Here is a 21185-nt window from a genome sequence, read left to right as displayed (position 1 = left end):
GGTGAAGACTAAAGATTTTTATTCTTTTAACACACTGTCTGCTTTAAATAATGAACATACATGTAAATGCAGCGATTCTACAACAATTCAACAACATTTTAAAAAGATATATGTCATTTTGGACTCTCCCAAATCTTTCAATATACGTATTTCTTTCCAAAAACTCACTGAAAGCTATTTAAGGGAGAGGCACAGGGAATGTCACAGATTTCATTCATCTTGTATCAGTGGTCTGAACTAACACTCTAAACCATAAGTGTTCTCATGTCCGATGTACAGTTTATACAGTAAAACTTCAACTTTATGACATACCCCGGCACCAAATGGAGTGTGAGGTACAATTGTTTATACATAGTAGGTTTTGTGTAATGACAAGCATGTGAATCTACTTCACACATGTTGGCTCTCCACAGGTTAGGCCTAAACCTTTAAGAGCCAAAGTGCCATCAATCTTCCAAAGTGTCTTCATTTTACCAAACTCCTTTGTTACCAACTTGTCACCAGCTAAGCATTGCCTTTTAATTGGCAGGATATTGTAGTTTTCACTCACTGGCACTTTTCAAAATAAAGGTAAAAGGTGATGAGAGCTCATCATGCTTGGATTCTGTCTAATGAGAGGTCTGTTTACTCATCCATAGCTTCAGACCTCACTGCATCCACTATGAAGCTAAGTTCATTGCACAGTGTCTCGTGTCTGTAGGCCATGCGAATCTGGGCGACGTTGGTCCGACGGATATCGTTTCCTTCGGGTCCATCTTTCAAATAGTTCACCCCTAAGAAGTGCATCTTATCCTGTGAACAAACAATAAGATAAACTGTTAGGATAGATGTTGATTCCATAGAATGGAGATTTGGCCAGTGACAATAAAAAAAAGAGGAGTGAAAGGGTCACTGTACCTGGTGCGACAGTCCACTTTGCTGCACACTGTTCCTGGCTAACTCACACACATCACAGGTGCTGAGCTTCCACAGCTGAGCTGCGATAGCGTACTCTTCCATCAGTGGTTCCTAGGATAAAAAAGGATGGATACGAATAATTTATACTGCTAAATCCATCCAAAGCACACTGCAACAATATGTTTGGTATGATTCAGACATCATCCTAAAACACAATGTTTCCTGTTTACCTTGGTGTAGTGAAACTGCATGGGATCATCTGTGGACAGGGACACACACAGGCCTTTGTGCAGGAACTCTTTGAGAGGATTTTTAGAGTATTCCAGGAAGAGACTGTTGTTGCTGAGCGGAGACATGGCAATTGGCACCTGGGCTAGGTAGTATAGGTACTGCAGCACAGGACTCTGCAGGAACATGAAGTTTAAAAAAAATAAATACTGGAAGCACATACACACATACAGTACACAGAGCTAGCAGCTAGCCCTGCTATGGTTTGATGTTCCTTTTTCAGCTGTTTATATGCTAAACTGTATACAGTGTATACTAGTTGTATCTTCCAGTGTTGCAGTGGTGAGCTGTGTTTAGCTGTGTTCTATTCTATAACAGTGAGATACAGTTTCTTCCTCTAGGGCACACTTTTTTTGTCTTTGTTGTTGGAACGAACTGTCCAGTTCCTGGAAATTTAAAACTTCCAATTTGCTCTCTCTTGCCTACAGTTCTCATATTTTCAGCTGTTCTGTAGCAGCACTGATAGTGAGAAAAATGGAGGATATTTTGGGTACACAAGCTGCAAAAGCTTCATCTCAGTCTTCCTCCTGACTTCAAAACAGTTAATTATTCTAAAGATAAGAGTCATAGAAACAAATACTCCTCACATCATGGTCGCTATTTCAGTCTACTATAGAGAGTACAGTCTTATTAGTAGTATAGTCTTTGGCTGGCTGGCTTTTATCACTGGCATCGTAAAAAAAAACAATAAATAAATATGAAAAAAAAACATGTGAACAAATCTGAAGTACCTTCTTTAAATTGAGTCCATGTGAGATGTTGTCCGATGTGAGAAAGGCGGAGACCAAATGAGTGATTGATCCAGCTTCTCCACAATGGGGACGGAACTGGAAGGTGCTCAGTCCACGCTCTCTATCAAGGGTACCAGTCAGTCAATATACGAGCAAATCGTGAAACATTCATCATACTGAGTGTATTTATAGATATCAGCTGTACTGCATATTGAGATGCCCAAGTTACTCTTATCAGCTGTGTGTGTTAAGTAGTTCAGTACTTGTAAGGTTCCTACTTTCCTGTGATTAATGAATCACTTCCTTCCTGAGAGCTCTACAAACTATCCACTGAGTGCTGGACCTACAGTACCAGCTCGGCTCCTTGTCACCTCACAGCAAAGCACTCTGCTTTAATGAAGTGTTTTGAAGAAGGAAGAAGGCATTAGCTCTTACTTTCTGAGGTTGTTGAGGACCATGATGTTTGCATACATGTGGAAGAGGTAGTAGCTGTAGGGAGGGTTGTCATCTGCAGTCCACTGTTCTGGCTTTGGGCTCCTGAAGGAGAACATGTGATCACTGTGCTTGGATTCATCGTCCACACTGTCAAAGCCAGACACCTGCACACACAAATATAAGAAATCATGTACAACTAGGATGGTTTAATGAAGCCCAGCAGGCATCAATGGTAAACTGTTTTTTAAATTATGTCATAAATATTACTAATAATTCATTTAATCTTGCTGTCAAATTACTAAATTAATTTCCATGTGGTATTTCTTTACATAAACAAATTAACTAATTACAAATTACATGAACTAATATTCTGTTGGTTCTGATGAACCCTAAATAATACAACATCTTACATATTTGAGGAAAACATGAAGTTCTTTGTGCTTCTGTGGGTTGACAGTGGCCTCAAACAGAGGAAGGAATATGTTCTCTAGCATCTTTGCAAAATTAGATACCAGCTTCTTTGACTTGAAAATGTCACTGAAACACATAAAAACATTGTATTTTTAGGAACTTGTATTATTACTATAATAATTTTATTTATAGGCTTGAATATTTCTTCCAGCTGTAGCACTCACTATATTCTGGGCACTTGAATCATCCACCTCATGTTTGGAGAGTGTACTTTGTGGTGAATAAACCACTTAGACAGACAGTTCCACTCCTCTGGAGAGCGTCCATAGATGGAAAGGCGTGGCTCCGCATGCTGGTACTTACTCTCCTCCAGGTCATGGGCCACTTCCTATTGAAGGTGAGAAGTGTCAACTGTCTCTGCATCAGTTCAGGCTTAAAATGTATGATTAAATGATACGATACCTTTATGATGCGAGCAAAATATTCTCCATTAATTAGGTTGTCTGTTTTCAGGAAGATTTCTCGAAGTTCACTGGCTCCCACTGGGTTATACTTGGAATTGAACTTGTCAAACCGATGGAAGGTGTGTCTCCCCTGTAATGTTTAGAAGTTACAAAGCAATGAAGTGCTGATACTGGTATTTACCTGCACTGGCAGGGACATTAGGTTAAAAAAACAAGTTATACAGAGAAAGAGAGTGAAGGATTCTTAAGTTGCAGAAGATTTTTAAAATGAAATAGTACATACACATAATGTATGCACTATAATATGTTCGTTTATGAACACAGAAAAGCACAACACGACAAACTTAATGCTAAAACATGGTGGCATTGTCTATTTTTCTTACGGCATGAACATCTAGAGAGTCCACAGTGAGGTCATAGGGGTCCTTATTGAGGTTGTGGAAAACCTGCTGGAGAGTCAGTTTTTGTCCGGCCTTCTCCAACACCACACGGTTTGCATCAGTCTTGTATGTTTTCTGGATGAAGGTCAGCAGGTGTTTCTGAGACATGCAGGCAGCTGCATGAATATGCGTATCCACCTGGAGAGAAAGAAATGTCTATGTTCAGTCTGTTTTTTCCTCTACATATAGTTAAAATGAAGGTGACAGCATGTGAATGGCAGCTGCTTTCACAGAGACAATCTTTGAAACGGTATTGGATTATGCACGCTTTATGTAGATAGAAATCTAACCTTTCTAACATTGTAGAAATCTCTGTGAGGGACACGTTTCAGTTCCTTTAACTCAGCCATCTCATTGAGCATCTCATGAAGGTAAAACTTCGAACTCAAGAAATTTAGCCGTCTGTGACAGTAGGTCTTCCTAAAAAATGGAGCATACCTCAGTTTAGTAAGTGTAATTAAATACTGCACAGGTTGCAACAACTGGTTTTAAAACCGGGGCTCTTACTCAACCATCATAGCTATAAGGTGTGTTTGTTTTGGCAACTTACGTCGGCCCATCTGCAATCATCGCCAGCACGTGACTGAGGTCTATGGCAAAGGTCTCTAAATCTGGGTAAGGAAGGTCGTAGGGCTGTTTTTGTCTCAGAGCATTCTCGGCATTGTCATACACATACACTATTCCATCCTTCATCTTCAGTTCATAGTTCAGATTCTCTGGGATGTTGTCCATGCTGTATGGATCTTCCTCCTCTGTTGGATATGGGCACATATCTGCAGGGCCACAACACTGTTGTATTAGTATCATTTAAACTAGAATCAAACATCCATCAGAGAAGCTTTTCAAATACCATAATGCATTTCAAACCTGGCAGAACCTCATCTTCTTCGCTCCATCTCATGTTCTCAGCACTGCGGAGGAACTGGGCCGTGGTTCTACAGAATCTATGATAGGCTAGCTTTGAGTATTTCTCACGAATAAGCAGAGCCTTAAACAGACTTTTGGCTGCCTGCTCATAGTCCTCCACTGTGATCTGAAATGGGGAATGGACATAACACATGGATTAAATAAAGTGTTGTCTTATTAAAACCATTTGGCTTTGTACAAATATACCACGTTTTTCAGCATTCTGTGTCCAATAATTAGAGAGGAACCTATAATATATGATATGTAAGAAGCTGTCAAAGCATTTGCTTCTCTTGCTGTGATGCCCGCCTGTTAATGCTTCTGTTTATAGTACTTACACCAGCACAGTAATCACCACTAATAGTGACCCTCTGGTAATCAGGGCAGTTTTCTGGCACTGATGAGCAAGTGGAGCTGGGGGACAAGAATGGTGTAACTGCCACTGGCCGCGTGCAGTCTGTTGTCACTGGGATCTGCAGGGACATTGACTGGGAACGAATCATCTTCAAGCTTTTCTTCCTGAAAGGTTCGCAACATAATTAAGAATCAAAACATAATTGTTTATGCTTTGATTGATCTGACTGATGATAACATTCTTTGTGATTCAGTGCCAGTCCATTAGTAGGACCTACCTCTTGGTACTCTCCTCTGACTGTTGCTCTGCCAGCTCCTTAAGCAGTTCATGCTCCTTGGCTTGCTGGAGGCCAATTGGACAGTCCTCAGGCACGGTGAACATTGATAAGGCATCCTTGTTGTCTTCTTCCTTTAGCGCTGATGCATATACTTTCTCTGCTATCAGTTGTGTCTCCTCTTCTGCCTCACTCAGAACTACCTTCGGGAACTGGCGAGGCATATCTGCAAACAGGTAGCGTCTACAGTAAAATGACTGGTGACAGTGACGTGTAATTATAGGACTACTTGTCCTGGCCAGCCTGTACTGTTTTGTAAACAAGCAAATCTACCTGTGTAAGGGCTTTGGTACGGTACATTCAAGAGCTAACTGCTGCACAGTGTCACCACCTGGAGAGCTTGTATGAATTGTTCATGCTGGCTAAAATGGCAGTCTCAAACAAAACTCACCTCAAAATCACCTCTTGTGATGCCACAAATAAACCAGGCAGGCCAAATTACATCCACTCCCAGTTACTATCAACATTTATTCTCTTTATTCCATCACCTAGCTGTGTTGTTTTTGTCCATAATTAGCTTTTTCCTGTGATCCTGTATTCTTGTCACCTGTCTTTATGTGTTATACTTTTTTCATTCTTTACTATTTCTGTTTAAGAAGAGTCATCTATGTAAAGCAGAAAGTCACTACTATTTTTAAAGGTGCCATAACAGTACAGTTTATTATCCGTGAGATTACAGTGGGATAGTGTAATGGAAACACTAGCCAGTCTAATGGAATATCCATGGGATTACCATCATACTAAATTAAAAACATTTGTTTTGAATTGCACACCGGCACAATGAGATGTGAAAATAACTTGTGTCAGATGTTTCCATTAAATTCTCCAGACATGACACCACTGCAGCAATCCTCCTGAGCTATTCCTGACATGGTACTTTACACTATAATAAAAGAAAACAATAGAAGATATTATGTTTTATCAAATGTATAGCTTATTTTTATTGCAGCATCTAATCCTGGATACACTTCACACGTTTCATACATCATAGCTGACACATAGAGTGAAACAGATATGTCAAACACAGAACCACTTTCTGTGAGGAGATAACCTGAGTGAACTGACAGTGTCTTGTTGATATCCTCAGTGATACTGGTTTCATGGTCTCTGGTTATTGGTGTGCTCAAGCAACTACAGAGAAAGGCCATGTTGCATGGTGTCATATGGCCTAAGCCAATTTTCCACTCTACCAGGGTGCTTCCAGGAAGCTTATCATTCCAGACACACACAACACTATGCCGACAACAGCTGTGTGTATCACCGCCGCTGTGGAGCTTTATGGCACCACATGCACACTGTGGAAATGGATAGGCTCATAAATCTGTATTGATCTGGAGATGATGGCCTTATAAATTATTAACGGTCAACAATTTCTGTGAAACAAATACTTTGACCTCTTTTTTCACACACAGTAATAACTTAAAAAAAAAAAAAAAAAAAAAAAAAAAAAAGTACATACGCGGTGGTAGAAATGAAGCAGACCTAACCACACCTGCTTTAAATCAGTCCGCGGCTAACGTCCGATGCCTGGCAACGACAACTGATGGTTTCACCATGAAGGTCAACAAAAACGCGTTGACGTGAGGAAAAGTACCCTAGTTAACCTAGATTAAGCTAATTTTAAACCGATATACTAGATAACGCTACAATACACACCAGTTTTAACGTTATGCTACAATTACTTTTGTCGCTAGCTACTGCTAGTATGTAGTAACCTTACTTTAACCTTAGCGTTATACGTCTGTGTGAGGCGATGCTGCTGGTAAGTTCATTTCAATAGCTTTGACTGCTTTTTTTCAGCTTACATTATATTTGTATATAAAAAAAACTTATTTGCTAGCTGTATTTAGCAACAAAAAACAAAAATGTTCCCTACTTCTCAACAGTACGTGCCTGTTACCATGACAACGTGGGTCAAGTACGCGACATGGCTGAAACAAAAAGTGGCTAAAACAAAAAAACTATTTTTTTTAAAAACCCTGTCTTATTATATTGTAGTTTACGTTTCATTCGAAACTTAAAATGTGTCTTTATAATAAATAATAATAATTTATTTATTAATGTATTTAGTTATTTGTATTGAGTTTGATTTTTTTTTTGTCATGAACATAAATTAGGTCAGGGGAGACTAATCTCCTCCACCACATGCAGGCTATAATGTTGCTGCTGACCAAAGTCAGCCTTCTGCTTATAGCTGGATGTGCAGACAGTGATGCAGAGAACAGCCTACACTGTATCTTGACTTCGTAGACATTTAGCCTATTATCTTATGTTGCCCTGTCATCAGCTCTGTGCTTACCTTCAGTGATGCTCATAGCCATTTCTGCGGGTGTTGTCATCTCTAGTTGGACGCAGTGAAGCACTGTGCGGTTTTAGTGGTACCCTAAGAGATTCAGTATGCGTCTATCTGGGTCAGACTCATGTCAATCTATGAGTCTACGGTGGCACACAACTACAGTTTTGTTTTGCTGACTGCCCATCTCCCTCTATTTTAAGGAGCCAGTGGCATCATGTTGACAGAGCTACTAATCCTGAGAATATGTCAATACTGGCTGTCAACAAAGAGTGGGCCTCACTCAGATTAGACATAGCCTGCAGTGTACAGCTCTGCTTATCTCTCTCTCTCTGTTTATCTCTCACACAAGCACTCTGTTGCTCACTCTTGCATTTACATGCAGTGTGCACGCATACACGAACAGGCAGTTATCGCAGTTGTCCTTTTCAGTCAGTGAGTCAAGTTGCTTTGTTCTTTTTGTGAAGTACCCGAGGAGGGCAGGCAGTCTGAGAACAATCCAAGAATTTGCCCGTTTATCACTTCTCGCACTTGCTGTTACTTGGGTTCAGACCTTCATTTAGTCCCCGTCCTTCTGGAAATACTCAGGTGTCCTGGCTAAAGTTACTCTAAACACAAAGACAACTGTCCCCATCTCACATTTGCTATCTATGCAGAGCTGTATTATAATTATATGTCTATACCTGGTGTCACTAACATGGTGACCTGACTGAGCCTCATCACAGTGGTGATAACACCCCTCTTGCAGCAGTGTGGTAAAATAATCTTACTGTACGGTTGTGTTGCTGTGCTGAGAAGCACTGGAAGACAGTTGGCCAAAATCGGAAGCTGAGACTAATTTTACAGTACAGCACTTTTCCCGAATCAACCAACCAGTTAATGAATTTGTTGACTATGAATTTAACATCATGTCTTGCTTGTGTGATATACAGGTGGCCGGGGATCCTTGAATTGTAATAACAATATAACAACAGATACTGCACATGCCACATCTCCTCAAGCTTGAGTTCCAGAGAGAGAGAGAGAGAGAGAGAGGTATTACTTTATCTTTTGTTTTCTTTGTCTTTGCATTATGGCACTTTTCACATTTAAGCAGGTGATCATTAAAAAAATCATGATATTGACTCAATTCAAAACAAAATTAGCATCCCTGGGCCTTTACATTCCCACCCCATCACTGCAGTGTGATTAGTTATTATATATTAAATGATAAAAAAGCCTTTCTGTCTATATTGGACTCCACAACTCAGCACCCTGATTAAACAGGAGATAAAATATTTCATTTAGCATTACCTTTTTCTTATTTATCAAAGTGTCTGGTTTAGGAAACATCAGATCAGATGGCTGAGAAATAATGTTATGGTATAGCTCTCCAGAAAGCATTATTAGACACTAATGTGGGGAGTATCTTAATGGTGCTCACTCTGGCTAATGTACGCGTGTGCACCCTTATAAATGTACTGGAAATGTGGAAATGTGGACTCAACCCTATATCATTTCCACAGTTACTTTGCAGAATAAAGATCATCATTCATTCTGTTCCACTCACAGTGCAAATCCCATAGGAGGCTTCTTAAAGCCATTACTCCTCCACTCATGGACCTATCTCAGGCCCAGCTCGCTGTGCTCTGTCATCTTTATCTTGTCTTTTCACAGACACGTCACTGCTGTTATTAGCTGAGACCCAAAGTTAAGTCTTTGTCAAAGTGATATCTGAGAGAGAGGTCAACTGCACAAGATAAATACATTTACATTGCATAGAGATAGTTATGAGAGAGGGAAAGTAAAGACGCTCACTCTTTCCCAAGCAAGGACTTGACTGCTGCTTTAAAAGAGGCGTGTCTCCTCTTCTCATCTTTCTTAGTGGCCAGGGCCTGGAGAAGAGTAAAGATAAAAGCCAAGGAAGTGCATTCACCCATGAATGCAAAGCAGCCTCCCTTACAGCTATTCTCTAATACTTATCAGATACATTTCCAGTTAGTCTAGATATGTCCTTTGGATATGGATGCACCAGTTATAGCAAACTATATAGCATAGATAGACTATACTAACTATACTTAACCTATACTAAATAATACCAAACTAAATTATAAACCAGCTTTTAATGGTAATTTCAAGACACAGAAAGATTCTTAAAGTGATGTTTACCTCTTTTTTTCGGAGGGTTTTTCCTCTGAATCACACGTCTAAGAATAGAGGGTGTCATTCACTGAACAGATTTTAAAGATGCTTCAAGGTTAATTTGTGATATTGGGCTATATTAATGAAATACATTTGACTTGGACTGACTCCCATTGTCAATTCATGGTCATCACTGGTCCTAGACTACTAATATTTCAATAAAAATATTTCAAGTCTACTCACCTCCTCAGGTTCTGCTGTCTCTGAAGTGTGAATAAACTGCGCACAAGTTCCCTCATAGAAACATCTAAGTCATGGTGTGCTCTTGTTGTGCCTCGAGTATATGATATCTCATCCACCACCCTGCAGTGCACATCACTCCATCTTTAACTCCTTCATCGCCGCAGCTTAGTATGAGGTCATCAGTTGAGCAACTGTGGAAGTTATGTTTAATTGTGTTAATATGTAAAATATCATGTCCTTTTGTGGATGTTTTGTTCATGTGCAGGATATTTGTCATGAGACATGACATGAGTAGTGATGAATGTAATAACAGCAAGGATGCCCTTTTGGTTGGATAAACAATACATGTCCAAATAATATAGGCAGTTTTCACTAGGTAGACTAATTTGTTTTAAAGCTTAACAGCCATGCTCTTACTTCTGTCTAAGACAAATACAGTACATTCGTCTAGACTTACATCATCAGTGTACATCATGGCAATGGATTCTGTGTACGCTGCAAAGAAACTAAAAGTAATGTAAGTCTCTGGGTAGAGTCTCATATATAAACAAAATATGTATAGTCAGATCAAAGGACTCTCTCTGATACGTTTGCAGAGCAGAATAAGCAGTATTGCGTCTGTGAACTCCTCACAAAGTCCTCGAAGAAGACCCAGATTTACTGCTGCAGTCATAAGCAGCAGGGAGCCCACAGTGTTTCAGATTATGAAGCTAATCCTCTCAACTCAGGTTATCTGGGTACCTTTAGAGGTGGCTGTGGAGGACTGACCTTTAGCCCTGGGCCTGTATCATTATGATTGAAAGCAGACTGATTATCTGTCTGCCTTCTCCTCCACTCCTCTCCCTGTATTTATGGTCTATTGCCATTCAGTCATATGTGGGGCAGGTCTTGTGTTGATTACATATGGTAACTACTCTGCAATATGCAGATTTAATTTTGCTATAAACTCTACCTATATATATATATATATATAAAAAACAATTAAAGAAAAACTGAAGTATCCAAAATCCACATCTTCTTGAAGTATTAATTTAAGCCTCTGAATTCCTCCATGCAAAAGAACATGTTTTAAGTAAACACAACAATAAAGCTGTTTACTTCACTGTTCCTGCTACTTAAAAAAACAACTTCATTTTATTTCAGTTGTCTGATCTAATTGAAGAAAATCATACCATGAACAATCAAAAATCAAAATGTTGCAGTTACCTATACAAATTCACTAGATGGCAATAGAGAACATATAATTACAGTTTTGACCTTCACTCTGTATGACCTGTTCACTATCATACTACAGAGTTTTGTACAGCTGTAATTGACTTTTCCAGCCAATTAAAACAAAAGCACAAACCATCGGCAGACAATTTTTTAAATGATCACGCTTTTAATTTGTATGAAGCTCTGTGGACTCAACCTAAACCTGTACATATTTTTATTCAGTCACAGGTTTATCTTTCATTTCCTGTATGATTTCACTAAGAACTGTTTATAAAAACCGGAATAATATCCAGTAAGTGCTTACAGGAAAAGCTTCCAGTCATGCTTGTAATGAGTACAAGAGACATAAAACAACTGCCAATAAATGTCGTACTGTATGGATCCGGTTCATTTGACTTTATACCATACAGTGAATTCCTGACATGATTTATTGTTATAAATGTGATCGAGTTTATATTGCACTGTGAATTTATGGAATAGAGAACAAGGAAATCGAGAAGATGCCATGTTCTCATTTCTGGACTGTCCTCTATTTGTCCTCATCTTATGGGCTGATCTTATGAACAGGGTCAGTCTCGATCTTGAACTTGTTATTAAGTTGGTGCAGGCGATGTGCCAGGTCGTGCACTGTGCAGGTGCCCAGTGTACAGCCGTGTCTTCTTGACTGGTTGGCTGAGTCTTCAGACCTCTTGGTTCGGACATTGATGTCAGTGCTGGAGGACAGAGGGAGAGACAAGAGGACATTAATCCACACTGTTCAACCTGAGTTGTTAATGGCTGAGTATTCTCTGCTTTCATTTTGTTTTTCTTTTCTATGACAAGCAAAATACATTTAAATAACTGATGTAGAGTTTTTTGCATGGTTTGTGTCTTACCTGGAATGTGGCAGCAAAGTATCCCTGATATCTTCTGGTCTGACAAAGTTTTCTGACTCTTCTGTCTTCTCTAATGATACACTATCAATAGATAATTCATTAGACAGGTAACTACTGTCACATGTTTGACAGACTTACATCTTAAATCAGATGAAAGCATTTGGATTATTGAATGAATGAACTCACCTTTTTTTCAACTCCGGATTAACTTCAAGTTCCACACAGTGTGCTACTGTCGCCAGTAGACAGCAGTAAAGGAAGGACTGGAAGATCACTTTCATTTTGACTCCTGTGGAGAGTAGAGAAAACATTTGTTAGTTATTTATTTATGCTATTAAGTAATGTTTAACCTCAAGAATTCCCTACTAGCATTGCATGTAAAATTCCCTCATACAGTATTCATACACACTGCTGCTTAAACGAGAGTCCAAAAGCCAAGTTATTTGCATTTATCATTCTTTTAAAATACTAAGCTAAGGTCAGATTTTGCTCGGTTAAGTAAACCTACAACCGTCCTTTGGGCCCCTGGCCAATAATGTGAAGGACAGTCTCCCGATGAGGGGTGCAAAATAGGCTCAGCTCAAAGTCTAACTAAACAAGCTATTCAGGACATTCACCTGATTAAATAGGACAAACACTAATGAAATAAATAATTTATGATGTTCTGGCTCTGTTGGATGCTTTACATCTTGAAAACAATTCCTCAACAGACGCACACATTAAGAGCTGAACTGCTTATATAACCAGACAGATAACCTGTCCTTGTCTCTACACTTGTGCCTTGACATAAAAAAAAGCAAGGATAAAGCCATCAGCAGGGAGCAGAGCAGATTACAGCAATAGCTTGTTGAAAAGAAAGTGCACATACCTGTAATTCTCTGATAATTCAGTTGGATGAGGACGCTCTTCTTGGAGATTCACTTATAAACAAGTACTCCACAGGTTTCTTGAAATTGCCACTGGCTCTGTAAGTCTGTGTCACTCTGCTAATAGCTCCTACACACCAGACAGGGAGGCTTTATACAGGAGGTGGGAGGGGCTCATTGACTGACAATCTCTCATCCTTCTCCCCCACCCCATCCAGTGCTCACTGTGCTGTGCTGCTGCTCATGTACAACAGTACAACAATGCAAAACAGTAAAAAGATCAAGATAATCAAAAATTAAACTGAGAGGGAAAAATTGTGTTAACACGCACAGAATAAGTGCAGTGCAGCCATCGTATCCTGTTTTTACTGAGTCAAACATTAACTCTTTCACAGCTCAGTGTAAATGATGCATCAGTAAAGTTTAGGGGTGGCGCGATTCGTCGAATCGATCACGTAAATACGTCGATGCGTAAAACGTGCGTCGATGCGTCGCGGTCGCATGGCAGCGGGAGTATATGCGGAAGTAAGATGGCTGCTCGCGGTAAAAACATAGATGGACGAGAAGCTGCAGCGAAAAAAACTCGGCCACGCTTATCTAAAGTGTGGGAATATTTCAGCCAAAGACCCATAAATGTTGTGATATGTTAGCTCTGCAAGATAGAAATGGCTTATTACAGCAGTAGGACCGCAATGAATGAGCACTTGAAGTGAAAGTACTGCACTGTGCCAAGATGACAGCAAAACAGCAACGTAAGTCCTGTTTACTTTTTTCCGAACCGAAGCATAGTGCCAAAGCAGCATGCGAAACATGTTTCTGTTAGTCACTTAAAAGTGATTATCTTAATGTTTATTAATCGCCCAGATATTAAAAGTACTTTCCTCACCACTGCTGTTTGGTAATGTAACGTTACACTATGCGTCATCTAACGCTGTTATTCGTCCGTTTTCTTTTTTTTTTTTCTGTTTACTTTAACTGCTTGTAAGAGTGATACGATGGCTTAAACTAACATTACAGACTGTTGTTACAGTCTGGAAATTGATTCAATTATTTTCCATAACCTCACACTGATTAAAAAATGCATGTGCAGTTATTATCTTAACTGCACATTACTGCAGTGATGAAATAATTCCATGTCATAACCATACGATCTATTATTATTAATATTGTAACGTCCGGCCGGACGCGTCAGGAATAAAGAGACGTTATGTTGCAAACCGGCTTTTATTGCCAACAGTCTTATTGCAGAACTCGGTTATTGTAGGCCATAACCACGCCAAAACTCACATAACATGTCCCACTCTCCAGCCTCACTCGTGCCGTCTCTCTCCATGCACGCTCACACACGCACACACCCTCTCACCTGCTCCCCCGCCCCCTTGCTCTCATACAGGTGCATTCACGGACCATGGGAAACCACCGAACTCACATTGCAACACAAAACACATTACTGCAGGGTCGCTACACTGCCCCCCCCTTACAAAGACCCTCGCCCCGAGGGGTCACATAAAAAGTCCCTGAGGTGGCCCGGGGCCCTCCTCCGTCTCCAAGGACGCCTTGGTGTGAACACAGGCGGCTGCACCTGCAGTCCTGGAACAACCTGCAGATGAACTGGGGGTGAGTTAAGGGATGGGGAAGAATGTGGGGAGTTGGGCTGAGAGACAGTCATTGAATCTGGGGGCGTGGCTGGCCTGTTCTTCCGGAGGGGTGTGGAGGGCCCAGGGTGCTGATGGGGGCGTGCATCCCCTCTGTATGGGGCCAACCTGTCTCTGTGGAGGGCCACCCGTCTCCCCCTTGGCGGCAGCTGGACCCTGTAGACCACCTCACCCAGCTTCCCCAAAACCTCACAAGGCCCCACCCAGTGGCTGTCTAACTTGGGACATCGGCCCTTCTTCCTCTTTGGGCTATACACCCACACCAAGTCCCCAACCTCAAAGTCTCTCCCCCTGGCCCTCATGTCATAGTTTCTTTTTTGTCTCATGCCTGCTTTCTGCAGCTGATCCCGTGCGAAGGCATGAGCGGACTCCATTCGGTCCTGGAGCCTTCTGGCGTATTCTGGTCCTGGTGGCACCGCTGGTGCATCTGGGGGTCTCCCAAACGCCATTTCTGCCGGCGTCCGCAGCTCTCGCCCCAACATGAGCAGGGCAGGTGTGCATGAGGTGGAATCCTGCACAGCTGATCTGATTTCTGGGTTCGGGAGGCAGACACGGTCAACACCTTTAAGAATAGACTTAAGACTTTCCTTTTTGATAAAGCCTATAGTTAGGGCTGGCTCAGGTCATCCCTTAGTTATGCTGCCATAGGATTACACTGCCGGGGGACCCCACCGAGGGTTATGCCAGCCAGGCACGGTATTGGTTGAAGATGCACACATCTCCCTTACCGAAAACTCTCTCTCTCTCTCTCTCTCTCTCTCTCTCCCTCCCTCTCTATCTCTCTCTCTCTCTCTCTATCTCTCTATCTCTATCCCTCTATATCTTTTTCTCTCTCTCTCTCTCTCTCTATATATATATAGCAAAAAGGGTCGGTGTAACAGCAATCAGAGGGCGAGAAATAAGGTTAGGGGAGAGCTCGCAAGAAGCAGGATTAGAAACACTAATGTGGTGTGCTGGAATCTTGATGGTGCTGCACTCTGGCTAAGTGGGACGCGTGGCACCTTAGAAAGACGGAAATGTGGAAATGTGGACTCACCCTATATCATTCCACATTACTTTGCAGAATAAATGATCATCATTCATTGTTCCACTCACAGTGCAAATCCATAGGAGGCTTCTTAAAGCCATTACTCCCCACTCATGGACCTATCTCAGCGCCCAGCTCGCTGTGCTCTGTCATCTTATCTGTCTTGTCACAGACACGTCACTGCTGTTATTAGCTGAGACCCAAAGTTAAGTTTGTCAAAGTGAACATCTGAGAGAGAGGCAACTGCACAAGATAAATACATTTACATTGCATAGAGGATGTTATGTTATGAGAGAGGGAAAGTAAAGACCGTCACTCTTTCCCAAGCAAGGACTTGACTGCTGCTTTAAAAGAGGCTGTCCCTCTTCTCATTTCTTCGTGGCCAGGGCCTGGAGAAGATAAAGATAAAAGCCAAGGAAGTGCATTCACCCATGAATGCAAAGCAGTCCTCCCTTCAAGCTATTCTCTAATCTTATCAGATACATTTTCCAGTTAGTCTAGGCTATGTCCGTTGGATATGGATGCACCAGTATAGCAAACTATATCATAGATTAGACTATACTAACTATACTTAACCGATACAATAATACCAAACTAAATTATTAAACCAGCTTTTAATGGTAATTTCAAGACACAGAAAGATTCTTAAAGTGATGTTTACCTCTTTTTTTCGGAGGGGTTTTTTCCTCTGAACACACGTCTAAGAAATAGAGGGTGTCATTCACTGAACAGATTTTAAAGGATGCTTCAAGGTAATTTGTGATATTGGGCTATATTAATGAAATACATTTGACTTGGACTGACTCCCATTGTAATTCATGGTCATCATGGTCCTAGACTACTAATATTTCAATAAAAATATTTCAAGTCCACTCACTCCTCAGGTTCTGCTGTCTCTGAAGTGTGAATAAACTGGCACAAGTTCCCGCAGAGAAACACTAAGTCATGGTGGGCTCTTGTTGTGCCTCGAGTATATGATATATCTCATCCACCACACCTGCAGTGCCATCAATCCATCTTAACTCCTTCAGCGCCGCAGCTTAGTAGGAGGACATCAGTTGAGCACTGTGGAAGTTAGGTTTATTGTGTTAATATGTAAAATCATGTCCTTTTGCGGATGTTTGTTGTTCATGTGCAGGATATTTGTCATGAGACATGACATGAGTAGTGATGAATGTAAAACAGCAAAGATGCCCTTTTGGTTGGATAAACAATATATGTCCAAATAATATAGGCAGTTTCACTAGGTAGACTAATTTGTTTTAAAGCTTACACAGCCATGCTCTTACTTCTGTCTAAGACAAATACCCAGTACATTCGTCAGACTTACATCATCAGTGTACATCATGGCAAGGATTCTGTGTGCGCGCAAAGAACTAAAAGTAATGTAAGTCTCTGGGGTAGAGTCTCATATATAAACAAAATATGTATAGTCAGATCAAAGGACCTCTCTGATACGTTTGCAGAGCAGAATAAGCAGTATGTGCGTCTGTGAACTCCTCACAAAGTCCTGAAGAAGACCCAGATTTACTGCTGCAGTCATAAGCAGCAGGGAGCCCACAGTGTTTCAGATTATGAAGCTAATCCTCTCAACTCAGGTTATCTGGGTACCTTTAGAGGTGGCTGTGGAGGACTGACCTTTAGCCCTGGGCCTTTACATTATGATTGAAAGCAGACGATTACTGTCTGCTTCTCCTCCACTCCTCTCCCTGTATTAATGGTCTATATTGCCATTCAGTCATATGGTGGGCAAGGGCTCACTGCACTTACAAAACAACAATTCATTTTAATTCAGTTGTCTGATCTAATTGAAGAAACATACCATGAACAATCAAAAATCAAAATGTTGCAGTTACCTATACAAATTCACTAGATGGCAATAGGAGAAACATATAAACAGTTTGACCTTCACTCTATATGACCGTTCACATCATATTACAGAGTTTGTACAGCGTAATTGACTTTTCCAGCCAATTAAAACAAAAGCACAAACCATCGGAGACAATGTTTAAATGATCACGCTTTTAATTTGTATGAAGCTCTGTGGACTCAACCAAACCTGTACATATTTTATTCAGTCACAGGTTTATCTTTCATTTCCTGTAGAGTTCACTAAGAACTGTTTAAAAAACCGGAATAATATCCAGTAAGTGCTTACAGGAAAAGCTTCCAGTCAGGTTGTAATGAGTACAAGAGACATAAAACAACTGCCAATAAATGTCGTACTGTATGGATCCGGTTCATTTGACTTTATACCATACAGTGAATTCCTGACATGATTTATTGTTATCAATGTGATCAAGTTTATATTGCCTGTGAATTTATGGAATAGGAACAGAAATCGAGAAGATGCCATGTTCTCATTTCTTGACTGTCCTCTATTTGTCCTCATCGTATGGGCTGATCTTATCAACAGGGTCAGTCTGGATCTTGAACTTGTTATTAAGTTGGTGCAGCGGTGTGCCAGGTCGTGCACTGTGCAGGTGCCCAGCGTACAGCCGTGTCTTCTGACTGGTTGGCTGAGTCTTCAGACCTCTTGGTTCGGACATGATGTCAGTGCTGGAGGACAGAGGGAGAGACAAGGAGACATTAATCCACACTGTTCAACCTGAAGTTGTTCTTTTCTATGACAAGCAAAATAATTTAAATAACTGATGTAGAGTTTTTTGCATGGTTGTGTCTTACCTGGAATGTGGCAGCAAAGTATCCCTGATATCTTCTGGTCTGACAAAGTTTTCTGACTCTTCTGTCTTCTCTAATGATACACTATCAATAGTAATTCATTAGACAGGTAACTACTGTCACATGTTTGACAGACTTACATCTAAATCAGATGAAAGCATTTGGATTATTGAATGAATGAACTCACCTTTTTTTAACTCCGGATTAACTTCAAGTTCCACACAGTGTGCTACTGTCGCCAGTAGACAGCAGTAAAGGAAGGACTGGAAGATCACTTTCATTTTGACTCCTGTGGAGAGTAGAGAAAACATTTGTTGATTATTTATTTATGCATTAAGTCATGTTTAACTGCAAGAATTCCCTATACATTGCATGTAAAATTCCCTCATACAGTATTCATACACACGCTGCTAAACGAGAGTCCAAAAGCCAAGTATTTGCATTTATCATTCTTTTAAAATAATAAGCTAAGGTCAGATTTTGCTCGATTAAGTAAACCTACAACCATCCTTTGGGCCCCTGGCCAATAATGTGAAGGACAGTCTCCCGATGAGGGGTGCAAAATAGGCTCAGCGCAAAGTCTAACTAAACAAGCTATTCACATTCACCTGATTAAATAGGACAAACACTAATGAAATAAATAATTTATGATGTTCTGGCTTCGTTGGATGCTTTACATCTTGAAAACAATTCCTCAACAGATGCACACATAAGAGCTGAACTGCTTATATAACCAGACAGATAACCTGTCCTTGTCTCTACACTTGTGCCTTGACATAAAAAAAAGCAAGGATAAAGCCATCAGCAGGGAGCAGAGCAGATTACAGCAATAGCTTGTTGAAAAAAAAGTGCACATACCTGTAATTCTCTGATAATTCAGTTGGATGAGGACGCTCTTCTTGTAGATTCTTATAAACAAGTACTCCACAGATTTCTTGAAATTGCCACTGGCTCTGTAAGTCTGTGTCACTCTGCTAATAGCTCCTATACACCAGACAGGGAGGCTTTATACAGGAGGTGGGAGGGGCTCATTGACTGACAATCTCTCATCCTTCCCCCCACCCCATCCAGTGCTCACTGTGCTGTCTGCTGCTCATGTACAACAGTACAACAATGCAAAACAGTAAAAGATCAAGATAATCAAAAATTAAACGGAGAGGGAAAAATGTGTTAACGCACAGAATAAGTGCAGTGCAGCCATCTTATCCTGTTTTTACTGAGTCAAACATTAACTCTTTCACAGCTCAGTGTAAATGATGCATCAGTAAAGTTTAGGGGTGGAGCGATTCGTTCACGCCAGACTTAGGGATGGGAATTGATAAGATTTTTACCATTCCGATTCGATTCTGCTTAACGGTCCGATTCTTTATCGATTCTCTTACCGATTCTCATTTGGGAAGAAAAAGGAGAACAAACAGTTTGATCAGCATCAACTTTGTTTAGTTAGAAGTATCATGACCTTACAAAACCAACAGCGAGGTCAAAAGAGGCCCACAGCCTAGTAACGATGTGTAACTGTGGCAAATACACACGTTTGATGGTGGCGTTTGATGGCGGCGCGCAACAGTGCAGCAGCTTCTCGTGCTCCAGGGGTCAAGCCCTCTTTTAGTACCCTTTCCGTTGGTCCCGAGGCCAACTTCACTCGTGTTGCTTGTGTTAACAAGCGTACAATGTACAGCCGAACCAAACTTTTCAAAATAAAGGATGGTTCGGTCAGAAATACAACAACAGCAACACCACCAACAACAACAGCGGCCCTTGGACTCAGGGCCTTGCTGGGCAGACTGCAGCTCCTGAGGACATCGGACTGGCGCAGTGGTGTCCGGGACAAAGGGCAAACGGAAGCGGTGTGCAAGGAAGCAGAAGAGGAGTAAACGGGGCGGACTGCTAGCCAGGCTAAAGGCTAATGCAGGGAGACCACGATCCGCCATGTTCCTCTCCAATGTCTGCTCCCTGGGCAACAAGATGGACCTGCTTTGCCTCAGACTGAGGGCTTCTCATGAGATGAGGAACTGTGCGGTGCTTTGTCTTATGGAAACCTGGCTGAACGACAACATGCTGGACTCAGCCCTCCAGATCGATGGCCGGCTTCTCTTCCGAGCGGACCGTAACCACACAGTCGGGGAAAGCCCGCGGGGGCGGATTAGTGTCTACGTGAACAAAGGTTGGTGTACAAACTGTGCTTTGGTGAACAGCCACTGCTCTGAGGCAATAGAGTATATGACTGTAAAGTGCCTGCCACACTATTTGCCTCATGAGTTTACGGCGGTGTTTGTTACGGCTGTTTACATCCCGCCAGGTGCTAAGGCTAACGAAGCGCTTAAGAGGCTTCATGACATCATCAGCTCGCCCAGCACAAGCACCTGGAGGCATTTTACGTGGTTGCGAGGGATTTTAACCACGTAAACCTGACAGACACTCTGCCTAAGTTCTACCAGCATGTCACCATACCGACACGGGGAGATAACACGCTGGACCGTGTGTACACCAACAAAAAAGACGCATACAGAGCCGTCCCCCACCCCCACCTGGGCCTCTCCGACCACATCTCCATCATGCTGGTCCCCGTCTACCATCCTCTGCTCAGACGCCACACGCCAACCCAGAGGACTATCACCGTGTGGTCCAGTGATGTGGTCCTAACACTGCAGGACTGTTTCCAGCGCACGGACTGGCAAATCTTCAGGGAGGCAGCTGCCTTTGAAGGACAAGTTGACCTAGAGGAATATACATCGGCTGTCCTCGGCTACATCAGCAAGTGTGCAGAGGATGTCACCACCACCAGGACAATAACAGTCTACCCGAACCAGAAACCCTGGCTGAATGTGGAGGTCAGGTCTCTGCTGAAAGCTAGGGATGCTGTGTTCAGGCAGGCGACAGACTGGCACTCAGAGCGGCTAGGAGACGGCTGACAGCAGGAATTGAAGAGTGCCAAGGCCACATATGC

General features: G+C 41.6%; 3 protein-coding genes and 1 long non-coding RNA gene across 11 annotated transcripts in view; 1 reads left to right on the top strand and 3 right to left on the bottom strand.

The window, feature by feature from the left end:
- Positions 1–140: 140 nt before the first annotated feature.
- Positions 141–10879, bottom strand: ampd3a (adenosine monophosphate deaminase 3a). Of its 6 annotated transcripts, XM_027281667.1 has the most exons (17): positions 10376–10879; positions 9919–10109; positions 9352–9428; positions 5205–5427; positions 4911–5091; positions 4534–4699; positions 4217–4439; positions 3957–4086; positions 3610–3804; positions 3225–3356; positions 2987–3150; positions 2762–2888; positions 2352–2515; positions 1917–2037; positions 1128–1301; positions 898–1008; positions 141–792 (listed from the first exon to the last, which is right to left on the bottom strand). In XM_027281667.1, exons 2-17 carry the CDS (start codon positions 9972–9974, stop codon positions 625–627), a joined length of 2412 nt encoding a protein of 803 aa, XP_027137468.1. In that variant the 5' UTR covers positions 9975–10109; positions 10376–10879; the 3' UTR covers positions 141–624. The 6 variants fall into 6 exon arrangements, with proteins under 6 accessions (XP_027137468.1, XP_027137471.1, XP_010743114.1 ...); XM_027281670.1 differs by lacking the exon at positions 9352–9428 and having other exon boundaries at positions 10376–10877; XM_010744812.3 differs by lacking the exons at positions 9352–9428; positions 9919–10109; positions 10376–10879 and adding an exon at positions 7561–8454.
- Positions 6918–21185, top strand: part of sbf2 (SET binding factor 2) — a 113572-nt gene continuing 99304 nt past the window's right edge. The window contains exons 1-2 of one of the 3 annotated variants that reach the window (XM_027281664.1): positions 6918–7023; positions 8487–8589. In XM_027281664.1, the coding sequence (XP_027137465.1) occupies positions 8538–8589 (52 nt within the window). In that variant the 5' untranslated portion in view covers positions 6918–7023; positions 8487–8537. Of the gene's footprint in view, positions 7024–8486; positions 8590–21185 lie in introns of those variants that run through there. The other 2 variants (XM_027281665.1, XM_027281666.1) reach the window with 2 other exon arrangements.
- Positions 11279–13017, bottom strand: LOC113746347 (ADM-like). The gene is made up of 4 exons (XM_027281671.1): positions 12877–13017; positions 12195–12297; positions 12009–12089; positions 11279–11846 (listed from the first exon to the last, which is right to left on the bottom strand). The coding sequence occupies exons 2-4, from the start codon at positions 12287–12289 to the stop codon at positions 11678–11680; spliced, it is 345 nt and encodes a 114-aa protein (XP_027137472.1). The 5' UTR covers positions 12290–12297; positions 12877–13017; the 3' UTR covers positions 11279–11677.
- On the bottom strand, positions 18434–19148 carry LOC113746348 (uncharacterized). Its single transcript, XR_003462781.1, has 2 exons — positions 19097–19148; positions 18434–18527 (listed from the first exon to the last, which is right to left on the bottom strand). It is a non-coding gene; the product is annotated as an uncharacterized LOC113746348 (long non-coding RNA).

This window comes from Larimichthys crocea, chromosome VIII (assembly GCF_000972845.2).
Source record: "Larimichthys crocea isolate SSNF chromosome VIII, L_crocea_2.0, whole genome shotgun sequence".
In the NCBI taxonomy this organism is placed as follows: domain Eukaryota; kingdom Metazoa; phylum Chordata; class Actinopteri; family Sciaenidae; genus Larimichthys; species Larimichthys crocea.
Note: the sequence above shows the minus strand (reverse complement) of the source record. Positions and strands in the feature narration are given on the sequence as shown.

Coding starts and splice junctions, on each gene's coding strand:
- ampd3a (XM_027281667.1), bottom strand. CDS start 9,974: ATGAGGGAACTTGTGCGCAGTTTATTCACACTTCAGAGACAGCAGAAC. Junction 3,805..3,956: donor ATTTCTACAATGTTAGAAAG/GTTAGATTTCTA, acceptor CTTTCTCTCCAG/GTGGATACGCATATTCATGC. Junction 793..897: donor AAAGTGGACTGTCGCACCAG/GTACAGTGACCC, acceptor GTTTGTTCACAG/GATAAGATGCACTTCTTAGG.
- LOC113746347 (XM_027281671.1), bottom strand. CDS start 12,289: ATGAAAGTGATCTTCCAGTCCTTCCTTTACTGCTGTCTACTGGCGACA. Junction 12,090..12,194: donor AATCCGGAGTTGAAAAAAAG/GTGAGTTCATTC, acceptor ATCTATTGATAG/TGTATCATTAGAGAAGACAG. Junction 11,847..12,008: donor ACTTTGCTGCCACATTCCAG/GTAAGACACAAA, acceptor TCTGTCCTCCAG/CACTGACATCAATGTCCGAA.